General features: G+C 39.4%; 1 protein-coding gene across 1 annotated transcript in view; it reads right to left on the minus strand.

Annotated features, from left to right (window-relative positions):
- Positions 1–13,160, minus strand: part of PTPN11 (protein tyrosine phosphatase non-receptor type 11) — a 29,608-nt gene that overhangs the window by 10,510 nt on the left and 5,938 nt on the right. The window contains exons 3-10 of the mRNA XM_075110551.1: positions 12,881–13,075; positions 11,529–11,721; positions 10,177–10,293; positions 9,560–9,673; positions 4,546–4,642; positions 3,884–3,963; positions 3,592–3,750; positions 235–366 (exon numbers count right to left, since the gene is read on the minus strand). Of these exons, the coding sequence (XP_074966652.1) occupies positions 235–366; positions 3,592–3,750; positions 3,884–3,963; positions 4,546–4,642; positions 9,560–9,673; positions 10,177–10,293; positions 11,529–11,721; positions 12,881–13,075 (1,087 nt within the window). The remainder of the gene's footprint in view (positions 1–234; positions 367–3,591; positions 3,751–3,883; positions 3,964–4,545; positions 4,643–9,559; positions 9,674–10,176; positions 10,294–11,528; positions 11,722–12,880; positions 13,076–13,160) is intronic.

Here is a 13,160-nt window from a genome sequence, read left to right on the forward strand (position 1 = left end):
GCTCTGCAGCCATGCATCTTCTGCCAAAAAGTGCTTAGGTATAAGAATCTTCAATTATCCCAAGGACAAACAGAAAGATGTATGGAACTAAACCTGGAGCTTCAAAGAAAGAGACAGGGTTCGATTTATTAGTCTTTTAGTGCTTTTATTGATTCCAAAGAACAGTCTATTTCTGTATATTTTTTTTGTGATCTGCAACCTAAATTAAAAGGACAGAGTTACTAACATACTTACTTGCCCAACTTTAGAAAGTTTAAGTTCTCTTAGTGTGTAATCGTGTGCCGCACTTTCCTTAACATTCCTAACACGCATAACACCATACTCTTTTAGGGAATATTCATCAGGCCAGTACTTGACGCACTTACTCTGTGAAATTAAGAAAAAAAAAGCAATAAGTAAGAACAAAGGTTGGTTCGTAAACTGATTAACGAACACATTTCTGAAGCTTTCATTTCTGAATATATAGAGGACAATTACTAGCACCAACTGGACAGCTAGCTGACAAGGTAAAGTACATTTTAGGGGGAAGTTTCTTCCCCATAAAAAACACCAGATGATTTCAGACAAACAGGTGCAGGCAATCTCTCCTTTTATAGCAGCTTCTGGGATCATCTCAGCACCTGCTTTGCCTCAATAGTTTCAAAACCCAGAGATTAAAATACTGTTACTTGTATCTCCACCTAACTACGGGTTTGAAAATATTGAGAATTTCCAATGGAATGCTGTAGCCTTACAGGCTATTCCACAACCAAAACCCAACAGCCTGCAAAATAAATACAAGTCAAAGGTATAAGCCGTTCTTAGCAGAAATGAAACTTGGATGCTTGCTTGCTTGGATGCTGCATCACTTAGAGCAGAAAGGGCTAACATAGCTCTCTAATTCAAATCACTAAAGCAACAAAGAATTGCATCCTGTGGCAGGGGACTGAATCCTCCTGTGTCTGTAGGTTTTGAAATTTAGAGCTTTTGGTGTGCTGCTTCTCTCTCAAGATTATCTTTGGCCAGGGATATATTCCATGCACTGAAGAACAGGTTCACCTGTTGCTGCTTTCATTTGGTTCCTGTAAAAGCTCAGGAAAGAGCAACTCCTGTTAGCCTGTGAACATAATACAAGCCCACACAGTATCAAAAGAGAAATTACAGCAGGTACATAGATGCAGCTTCCAGCAATAGCAAATGCAGACCAAACACTGAGTACTACAGAGAAACAGTTACTACTGCCTATTTATGAGAAAACATGGCAACAAGAAAGTTCCTTCTGCCAACGCGAGATACAGTAAGAGAGGACTGAACACATGCTTTCCAGCCTACTTAGGCAGAAAGATGCTTTTCTGTCACTTTTGCCCTTCTTCCCCTGCCTTATCCAAAAAGGTACAAGCTAAAGAAAAGATGCTGATCTTGGCATATGCCAATGTAACTTGCAGTTTCAATACAGAACTCTCAACACATGAGCAGTTGGTACAGCAAGTCTGAACAGTAACACACAATGTTAAAACAAGCCTTAGTCTGATAGAGGGGATGCATGTATTATCAGCTCAATGGACAGCCTCCAAAACACCACTATTTTAATTTGTATTTGCTGCTTCTACAGTGCATTCTAAAGCATATTCAGAACTCTGTGCAGATCTGAGATGTTTCATAGTTCCTCACTTCCCTAGGCAACATGTTCTTGAAGTCCTCTCTGATGTAGAGCTTTCTCTCCTTCCTGCAGATCTGAAAGCATCTTGGCCTGAGATAAAAAAGCTTTTCTTTTATATCAGGCTCTTATTTGCAATTCTTAAAGAAGTGAAATAGGCATCAAGGAAAAAAAAAGAAGAAAAAAAAAAAAAATCAATGCATGCAGCACTGATGACTTAATCAGACATGAAAATGTTTTATACAGCCAGAGCACAGAAAACAGGCTTAGCAAAACTTGCAAAGAAACCGCAGAAGAGCACAGGCCATTGCACAGGTTATCAAAAAAAAAAAAAAAAAAAAGGTGTATTAAGTATATTCAAGTCAACTGTTCCAAAACAACCCCATGATTTATTTCTCTTCTTCCAAGAGAAAGATCTAAGAGGAAGGTCACTGGAAAGCAGTAGCTTCTCCCTCCTTCAGTTCATTCTCAGGAAGGAAACACAGATCATGCCCCTTCATAAGAGTGATGAACGGGCAGAAGTTTACAAAGCCTAAAAAAATCCACAAGACAGAGTCTAATATTTTCTACAAACACCACTAATGGCAGCTTTGATACCTACACTCAGAAGAGAAGCCCATAAAGTCTTTGTCTTCAGTACATATACACAAAGCCCCTTTTTGTGGCAGTGATAGGGAACCCCCGCAGTTATCAGTAACAAATAGAAAAACATTAGCTATACTTTCAATTCAATTTTTTTTCAAAAGTGACACCTACCTAAGAAGATAACAGCTTTCCATTCAGAAACAGACCATCAGATTATTGAAAAAGGTGGACAATGGTACATGGAAAAAGCAGAGAAACTTAAAAAAAAAACCCCAAACAAACAAACAAAAAAACCAAACCACACACCCCCACCCCCCAAAAAGCCCAGAAACAAGATCGGAAGCAACACGTTCCAAAGATAAAACTATACTATACACAGGAAGCAGTATGTGACTGTTGCTGGAATATCAGTATTCAACTATTCCCTATTCTTTCCTGCCATATGTCATTAGAACCCAGAAACAAATGAATAGCCTTAGATTTGCCAGAAGACAGTGAATAAGACAAGATCTCTGCACTTAAAAGGTAAAATGGATGTTTTGGGATACATCTTTGCAAGAAAATTTCCTCTTTCAGAGCATCAAATACTGCCAGAGCAGTTCACAAGGGGCTTGCACAGTCCTGAGGCTGAACAGGTAGCTGTATTCATACAGAACAGGGCAGCCAAAGGCAAAGAACCTGACTTTAGGAATGAAAGTGCTTAAACCACACCCAGTTGAGGGATTCCTAACCATGTACAGTTTCAGTTGTAATCACTAGCTCAGCACATTATAAGAATGTTATCAGAGTCAAGCGTAGAAAGTAAAGCCAGAAGAGAGAACAGCATTGTAGTAGACTCTAGTACATGCGACTTGAATGAGGTGAATCTGGGGCAATAACTTCCACATTATATTGTAGTTTTTAGGTGAGAAGAAATATCACCTCAATTCATTCTTACAGTAATAAAATCCCACAATCCTGCTTTTCTAGTAAAGTCTACACAAGCTTGGTAAGCTAAAATAAACAGCAATACGTTTATTACTGGAACAGGGAGTTTACCCCTTCAAGTACACAGAATGCCTGTTTGGCTACATGTCACATTCCAGTGCCTCATTCCCTGAACAGTTTTAAAACACAGATTCACATTCAGTAGCTAAAATTTAATCAGTCAACCCTCAAAGAAAGGGAGGCCTGATGATATGACACGAGTGTACCCTTAATTCCCATAGGCACCAATAAAGAAAGGACACTCAGCACCTTCCAGGTCTCCAAAGACAGTGGTAGCACAGCAGATTTCAGCATATAAATCAACATAACCAAGTCAGTTTAGTCCTTACTTGCATTCAAATGTCATGACCTTTCCTAAGGCCAGTTTGAGAATCTGTTTTTACCTTTCCTCTTTCAACTTCTTTTGTTGTCATAACAATAACTCGAGAATTCTCCTGGAACACCATCCTCCAAAAATCATTCACTGTATTCTGTAGGCAACCTTGAGTAGCAATGTAGCTTTTTTTTGGCTTTGAGTTGTTGCACTTGGTTTCAAACTCAGGCTAGGGAAGAAAAAAAACAATTAAAAAAAAATGGTAACAAATGGTTACAATACTAACCCAGATTTAGGTGAGCATGTTAAAGAGTATACAAGGGCTGTGCCAACAAGATGCCTGTAGGTAGGAGTATACTTACCATAATAATATTAGCATTTATATAGTCTGAAACAGGTTCGTTCGGATCACCATCATGTAGAACAACTCTGGTATGATCAACTGGAAGAATATATATGTATATTAAGCACTTGCATCCTAATTGTGAACACACAGCTATTTTTAAATATCCCACAGACACATACATTTCTTACTGCTACCAGAAGCTATTAAGCTATCAAACTCAGTAAATTAGCAGCTAGAATATTCAACCTTTCCTCTTTTGCTGTTTTTTAAATGAAGTGGCTAATTCATAACAAGCTAGATCAAAATCGATGCTCGTGAGTACACGGACAGTCAAGCACTAAGTCAAAGCAAATGGCCGCTGGATTTGCACCATGCAATTTGTACCACAAATTAATCCTCTTAGATTTAAGCATTCCAGTTTGCTGAATAACAGTTTAGGGATGTGACGCTTTTAAATGAAAGCTGAAGATAAAAACAATATTTGGGAATCGAACTATCGGTATCGACAAAGTGCAAATGTTTGAAAACAAATTGGAAACTGCATGGGCTAATACATAACCGTCACTGAAGAGAAGAAAAAGGACAGTGGTGATTAATTAACCCTGTATTTACGAGCTAAGAAAATAAAGCACATAAAAGTAGCAGGCATACATTATAAGGAAAGAAATCGATACTTACAGGGTAAAATGTTTTTGTATCTATTTTTGTTTTTGTTTTCTTGACGCTGACCTTCTTTACGGCTATAGAGAAGTTTGCATTCTTGCTGCTGTAAAGTCTAAATGAAAAAAGCCAAATAACTCGTATTAATAAAAGCAGTATGGACTGTTTCACCATCATTACAGTGATCCTTTCTCATGAAAATGTTAATACTTTATTATAATGTCAGATAGTGAGAGAAAAGAGAGAGAAGTACTGGATTTCTCCATTCAGAATTAGCCCAGCATTGCTTCCAAGGTACATAAGAAACACAGGAGCACGAGTGACAAGGCAAGCTATTTTCCACCTGATAATTATAAACACCTATGAATTCAAAGCTTCTTTAAACCACAAACTATAACCAGCAAGTCCTCATGATACTGTTCTGACCAAGCAGATGCAAGTTGGTCCCTTAAAGCTTTTAGCTGTAAAATACTGTAAAAGGAAAACGTAACTGGTTACAAAGGACCACAACAAAATATTGTCTGTGGAAACCTGGCCATCTTAAAAGGGACATGAAACAAACCAAATAACACAAGCAGCATTCCACAGAGCCAGTACAAATAACCATATTTGTCACTAGGTCTTCCTTAACTAGCATAAAAGTTAAGAGCACTATCTCATTTCTCCTTTTTGCTAAATCAGGCAGGCAAAGAGTTAAAAAAATTTCCACTAAACTGGTATTAGCTTTAGTACTGATAAAGATTAGTAATTAATGCATTCAAAACATTGCCAACCTGCAAAGGATTAAGGCACTTTGTGATCCAGTGCTTCTCTACCTGAGCTGTACTGAATTCCTCTAGGCCTTATCAGCCTTCTGCTCCTTCAGTCACAGTAAGCCTGCAGTAACAGCGCTGGAAAGCCCACAATACAAGTCCCTGAGATTAGAAGGCTGTGTTACAGCAATGCCACAGAACGGATCCTTGCAAGCTGCAGCCAGACCAACTCTAGACAGCCAAAGAGGAGGAAGTAGCATACAGAAAACCCAATAAAGCACATCCACACAAGCAACCGTATCTAAATATCAAGCACGCTGAAAAGCCCTTCGGCAGTTAGGAGCAGAGTATTAGGAAGATATTCTTGTCTATTCCTCCAAAACAAAAGTCCACATGGGAATGCTACAGCATTTTCAAAGGTATGGATGAAGCAGGTAAAATGCCAACGCACAACCCACCACCATAGCCATGTGCCACTTTAAGTGCTCTAATTATTCTCTTCTACCAACACAAGCCCATTTCACTAAACCAGCGCAAAATTTTGCCCCGACTTTCTCATATTACCTTGTTGGGGGAGGAGGTGGGGATATTAGATAACTACAAACAGGGTTATCCATAAACCATCCTAGTACAGAAACAATAAATCTACATGGGAATTTCTCCTGTTCTCAAGAAGCTAATTTCCCAGTGCCTGGTTCACAGCTAATATGACAGGGACAACAGCAATTCCATACTTCACAGACATGTTGCTTAGTAGCAAATCCCCCTACTTGCAGTGAAGCTGGAGGGACCAGAATCTCGATGTCTTTGTTCCACGTTTTAATCCTGAACAGTACTGGCCTGACTAAAAGGAACACTCAGGCTTTTGAAGCTGCTTCCCTTGTTATTACCACTCTTAATACTCTTGCAGTGATTGTTTTTACTTTAAAGCTTGAACATATCAGGCACATTTCCTCACTTCTATTTCAAGCTCTGTTACTGTTACTACCTCACTTAGTGACCTTGGACAATTAGGCTCATCCTAAATACAGGGAAACCAAAGAACAAAAGCAATATAGGAGAGCTGAGAGGTTTCATGCTTGTGAAGCAAAAGACAGAAGACATAGCCCCATAAAGCACTGCTTGCTACTACTAGCGATGGGTGAAACAGCGCTTTGCAGTAAGCTCACCTCTTGCCACTCTGCAAGAGCCTTTCAAGTGCCATTATCACAGAGCACCTTTATATAATATTAACACTTTTGAGTCTCAGCCAAGTGAAACACTAAGCAAAAGAACCAAAAGCTGAACTTTGCTAGCAGCTTAAAAATGGAAAAAACTAAGAGTGTGGAAACCATAGCTTCAAACACATCTTCACTTTATACAGTTAATTATTATTGCTTTGAGCATCCCTGAGGAGAGATCCGTGAGCGGCAACAACTTCTAAGAAGCTCATTAAGGGATGTACACAAAGCAACAATAAATCTGAAGCATAGTCCTCAATTTCACTGCAACATCCACACATTAAGCTCACCAAACATCCATTTTTCAGAAGCAAAAACATTACAAGGACTGTCAACATTTCTGCCTAGTGGTTCACGGGACAAGAGGTACATTTTTAAATATGCCTGAAGACAAGTAATTTATAACTACCATCTGGACTGCCAAATCATAAACAGCACAGGCAGAGATCCATGGACAACCAGGATTTTGCCCTCCTGCCACCCAGGCTGACAGCTATAGCTTGCCTGAGGTGAATGAAAAAGCACGACACTAAAACTGCTATGAGATTGTCTCATCTCCAAAAACACAGTGGACAAAAATAAGGCTTAGTGCTGACCTCACTAACAGCAGTGAAGGGGAAAGAGAAGTGGAATGTCTCACAAGTAAAATCTTTCATTTCTTAGATTTTCTTTTTCTGTAACACTTCTGGCTTGCTAGCAAATACTCTTCTTCAGGAAAGCCAAGAGACAGGAAAATACTTTCCTTCCAAGGACCAACTGATAAATCCATTACAAGACAAATCTATCCAACACAGACCAGGGGTGAGAAAAGGAGTCACAAGTGTCAAGTAATAATTCAGTCATATTTTGACAAATCAACAATTCATTCCTAAACGCACCACACGAGTGCTTCCCTCCACAAAAAGAAAAGAAAAAAACCAAACATTAACTCACGTAGCTTCTAGTAAGCCACCAGCCACCCAGAAGGGCAAGCCAAGAAGGCACACTTTTTCCTTTTTACACCCTCTGAATAACAGTAAGGTACGCTTAGGATCTCCAGGGAAGCCAGACAGACACCCTTTGCTTGGCTAACTTGCAAATGTAATGTATGTTCAGGCTAAATCACGCAGCCATCACAGGCACAATCTACCTGACTGTGTCATGATACAATAAAGCACACCACCAATGAGCCTTTGCAAAAAGCACTTAACTCCTATCTGCAAGTTTTAGCCCTTAGAGCAGATGTAGTTAATCTTCCTAATCCTTCAGGCCCCGTATCAAAGTTCATGTGTTCAACTCTGCAAGAGAAGCAAAATTCAAAGGTTGAGGCCAGTTTACCTCCAGGCAAGCTTTACAGGCAATAGATGAAAACTGTCCCCCAAGGGATCCATTACCCTACTGTTAAGGTAAAGCAGAGTCCCAAATTCTCAGCAACAGCCAGAGTAGCCTCTGCTTGCTTGCTTCCCCCTTCAGGTGGGATTCTGACCATGCAGCAGTCCTGGGTCAATGGCTGCCCGCCCACACTGGGCACAGGGGAAGAGAGAGGAGAAAGCTTAATCCTCATTTTACGATTTCCTCACTGCCATGACCTGACCTTCTTATATTCCATCCACATTTGTAGTGAAATGTGTTACCTCTTTGGTAAGAGCCTATCTTTTGCTTTTCATGGATTTATTTTTCTCCTCCTGACAATAATCTCAGCTAATTAACATGTCTGATCAAAAAAGAGTTTCTTCAAGAATGGTTGCTTTGCAAATCCGGCACTATTCAAGAAGTTTATCAAAATAGCATTACACAGCCAAAACCAGTCTCTCTGCCAAAGATCAGGACTTTGCAGTTTCCTGTTGCCATCTGCTGGTGGAGTTCCAGACTCCACTGTGGTTTTCTTATGTGTGTGTGGTATGAACCTGTCCATGATAAATATTTAAGACACTTCTAAAGCTTTTGGCTATGACCATCACGTACAAGCAGCTGTTAAGCGACTCCAGTGGTCACGGATGGGTTAGGATCCAGGCTAGACTCAAGTGGTTTGGAATGTGTTGGTTAACACTCATACTTCATTTACTGTGCTTGAAAAATTACCAGTTTCAGCTGTATTTTCTTTCTAACCTAAGTAGCTCTCTGCAGTCATTAGGGCTTCAAAGGAAGAGAGGGCTGGGCCAGCACAGCTATGTCACACACACAAGAGGTACACAGATAAGACAGAAGGAAAGGCAATGCTATTTTCTGGGAAGGAAATAGAATTTTGGCTGCAGGCAGAAATGAAACACCCAAACAAAACAAAAATAAATCTCCAGATGTCCAGGAGTCCAAAGAATACATATAATCAATGTTGCTTCATCTCAGAGCTTGCTACTGCTACTGCTTCACAATAGTATTAAAGATCCCCCAAAACAGCTATCAAAAAAACCCCACAAACTCAAGGGCAAGAGCATATATTGACTGAGAAATCACACTGAAGTTTCCTTAAAGCAACAGTACTCAACCTCCCAAACACAGCAGCGTGCAAACTGAAACATCCTCCACACCAAGACATGCAAGAGAAAGCACAGTGCAGTCCCCTTCATATGCACAACATATCTGATATATCCCAACTGCATCAGATACCACCACTGTATTAGTACTCGTGTCACCAAGAGTAACGTAGGCTGAGAATTAGTCCTTTGCCTCCAGAAATGTCAATCCAGCCTACAGACCTCTTCCTGTCCACAAGCAAAGGAACACAGGAATGAACGTGATTAATTGTCCTGGTGGGCCACATACAGTTGTACATAAGGCTCCCTCATGATGGGGAGGATATTCAGGAGAGATTGTGCTAGGTACTGAGCAAATAGCACTGAAGAATGTAATTGGCTCTCAGAATCTGGAAAAAAGGCAAATATTTCAATCATTTTACTATCAGACACAAGAGTGGAACTGGTAAAATTTTAACCCATGCTGTACCTGACACAGGAGATCAGAGCAAGAACAGGGATCCGCAGTGACGGAGGGGGAGATGAGAAAATGTCAAGGCAGTAACAAACCTAACTTTTTAGTAGTGTAGAGATTTAATACCATAACACTTGGAATGTAATGAGGTACCTCAAATTCTTCCCAGAAGCCCTGCTTGACTTTATCTGTAGTCTCTGCTAGCTTGCTTAGCTCCCGCACTCTGCTTTCAATCTCTGCAGCATTAATACGGGTAGTATTCAGGGGCTAAGAAAGACACAAACGTTAAACAAAGGTATAACAACAACCGTGAGAAGACAGTTAAAACAAATCCCCTACACTAAGTGTATTTTATATAGGCAATTCTAGGATCCAGGCATCTAATTGGACTTCAAAACTTACAATTCATACAATGAAGGGCAGTGAGGGTAGAGAGGAATGGGGCAGGGAACAATTGCTTTTATCTAAATGTTCTTCAATACATTAAGTTTTCTCATTTCTGGACTAGTCCTGCAATCTCTACGGACCGTAATGAAACCAAGAGAAGTTCTGCATGCATGAGACACAGCAGGGTATCCTTCACAAGCGTATAAAAAATGGTTCCAGTTTAAATGACTGACTCAATAATCCAGTTTCAATAAGTTTAATTCTTCATTTTTCCATTAGAAAAGAAAAAAAATGATGTCTCACAGAACAGAAGGAAAAGCCTGCCCTTCAACAATACATGCTGAAGGTAACAAAGCTTAGTGATGCCTTCTCCATTCACTCACCTGCTTGAGTTGCAATACTGTGCCCAAAGTTTCTACCATAGGGTTCTTCTTGTAATGTTCCACTAGATCTGTCAGAGAGTCAAATTTCTCCCCTCCACCAACATCGTATTTTAGCTCCTTGAAAGACAGATGCTCATCAAAATAAATGCTCTTCATACGATGAAATCTACTCTAATATCATCTTTAGGCTATGCAATATATGAGAAATTATCTTGCAAAACATACGTAGAAGAATCTAGTAAAATCCTTCTGCTAACGGATCACAAAACCTTAATAAAAAGAAACACACACAGACAGACTATGGAGGGCATTATCCTTTTTGTCATCTAATTGAAAATAATTTTATCTGCCTTTTCAGGAGAGCTGATTCCTTCTGAACTGAGGTTCAGTCAGCTCAAGCAGGCTATCTGAGCTACAGGATTAGAATCCAGGAGACAGCCTTGGAAATCAATTCGTAAAAGAGTATCTTTGGGTCCTAAAAGGCTGGTATTGGATTGCACCATCCCTGTTTTAAGGACGCAATGCTAAGTTATTTTCCTCAGTGTCATAAATGCTACTAGTAGTTAACTGCAAATAAAAGAGATTTTTCTTGGGGCAGGGAATCTGGTAACTTAGCTTTTCAGTCTTGGCAGGCATTTTGTATCCCCAAACTATTTCTGTTATTGCATTTTAGCTGTTTTTAAACAATTAAGTTGTTGCACTGTCTTTTAGGACAACAGAAGAAAATTACAAAATCTGGGATTTTTTTAAAAATAGCAACTCATGGGCTATATGAAGGTATCAAAAGCCTACAATTTAATAATACTTCAGTAAATAACTACCCTATATTAAATTCAAGCTTTAGATGTAAAACAGTTCCTTGGATTCAATACTTAAAATTTTCACAGAATGTTGATCATCTATCAGGTGCAACGTTATAAACTGACAGGAGAAAAAGATATACTAAGATGGATCTCTATTTGTCCAATTATTCATATTTTTATATAATTTATGCAGGAGACTACAACTGGCTTAAGAAGATTCATGAACGTGAAAGGCTCCATCAGCAGAAGATAGAGACAGACTTCTGATGCAATCGAAAGCAAATCTAGTAGAAGGTGCTTGACAGCATAGTATGGCATGACATGATTCAGTCAGGCAAGCAGTCAAAAAAAATAAAAATACTAATAGAATTTTGATGCTATCAAATTAAGTCAGTTTGATCAAACAGATGATATATAGCACATAGAGTACCACAGGGAAAGGGGAAACGGATTCAGCTCTGTAGTGAAGTGTTAAGATGGCCCTCCTGTTAGAATGAACACGCTGCCCATGGAAGTAGCCCTATTAAAGAAGCTCATGCTTCATCATACCTGGCAGTGAATCATGACGTGTGTCACTTTAGATTTCCCATCATTACTCTCTCCTTTATCATCTCCTGTCCGGACAGAAAGAACAAAGTCCCCAGGGTGGCTTTGACTTTCACGCACAAGAAAGCTTCCATGTTTTCCTTTTTCTGTTAATAGTTTTTCAGCTTCTCTTCCAGAGAGATGCCCATGAAACCACCTTTAAATAAAGTAAGATATAGACAGGTACCCTACTTGTCATTCCAGCCACGGCTGAATCCGCTTGTTCTGAATATTTATTATAAAGTTAAACGTTTATGTACCTGAACAAAAATGTCCAGGTCTATGGAAAGCCTCAGTTTATAAAAATAGAAAGCAAAATAAGCCTTGGAAGTGTACATGTACATATACATGGGTGATTACAGAAACACTTCAAAACAAGCACTTCCATAATCACTGAAATTTGCATTTCACGCAAGCTTCAAATGAAGCTTTGATTTGGATCTTTTACAACAGTCCAAATGGATTCCCTGGTGCCCAATAAACATGAGCTTAGACTGCAACCTCTTCCTCAGCCAAGGCATTTATTCTTCTTTTATTTCCTTCATGAGGACACACTTTCCTGATAAACCTGTGAGAACTTAGCATCTTTGAGCCCTTACCCTTCCACCACATTAGGAACTGGACAGGATAATCACATCAGCCGCATTTCTTCAAGAAACATGGCCAAAAAGGCACTAATCCTCCCCATACTGTTAAATACAAGCCATTCTGAGCAGTGAGAGGACTTGTTTTAACATTTCTCCTTGTTTTTTCACTTCTGAGAATAAACTGATTATCTACTGGCCACAGAGGTGTATTTCTGACATACTCATACTTCCTCAGTATATGTCAAGTCTAAAGTCTCAGATTCTCCTTATTAGCCATGCTCCTAAAAACATGAGTTTGAGCAATCTGAGGATTTGTGTGTCATTCACTTTCTTACACATTGGCCCACTGCTGGAAAAATTGTATAATGTTATGCCCAGAAATATACCTGGGAATTCCTTCAGTAGTAGCAGCTACAGGAAGCTTTAGGAGAATTTCTGTAATAAAACATTCTCCCAGTAAAAATAAAGGGAACTATGCCCTCTTTTTTAGTATTGTGTCACACCAGGAAGAAAGCTGAGTAGTTTCTGGGGTTTAGATTGTTTTACCTTTAATCATGTTTATTGGTCTACTTTGCAAGCAACCTCACTGAAACCAGTAGGACCACTTTTAATACAAGATAGTGGCCACCTTTTCATCAAATGGAAGCTGACTGTAGTGTTAACACGGATGGAACATGCATTTATCAAGAAGTGCATGAACACTGAAGTTTTCACCCCTATTTCTCTGACCTTTCAGATGTAGGATCAGCACAGTTCAGTGGATATTTCAACTCTATAACGTCTCCATTCTTTTCCTTGAGCTGTCCATGATGTTCCATATAATACTGGACTAACTCAGCCAACGTAGCAAACTTCTCTCCTCCATAGAGGTCATAGTAGTCTCCTGTGTTCTGGATCTTGATGTGGGTGACAGCTCCAGTTCGTCTAATATTTGAAACAAAGGAAAAAACCCACACAAGTCAGCTGATTTCCAATCAATCGCTTTTATATTTAGTGTTCTGTTGTCCGA

The sequence above is a fragment of the Phalacrocorax aristotelis genome, chromosome 15, assembly GCF_949628215.1.
Source record: "Phalacrocorax aristotelis chromosome 15, bGulAri2.1, whole genome shotgun sequence".
NCBI classification, from domain to species: Eukaryota; Metazoa; Chordata; class Aves; order Suliformes; family Phalacrocoracidae; genus Phalacrocorax; species Phalacrocorax aristotelis.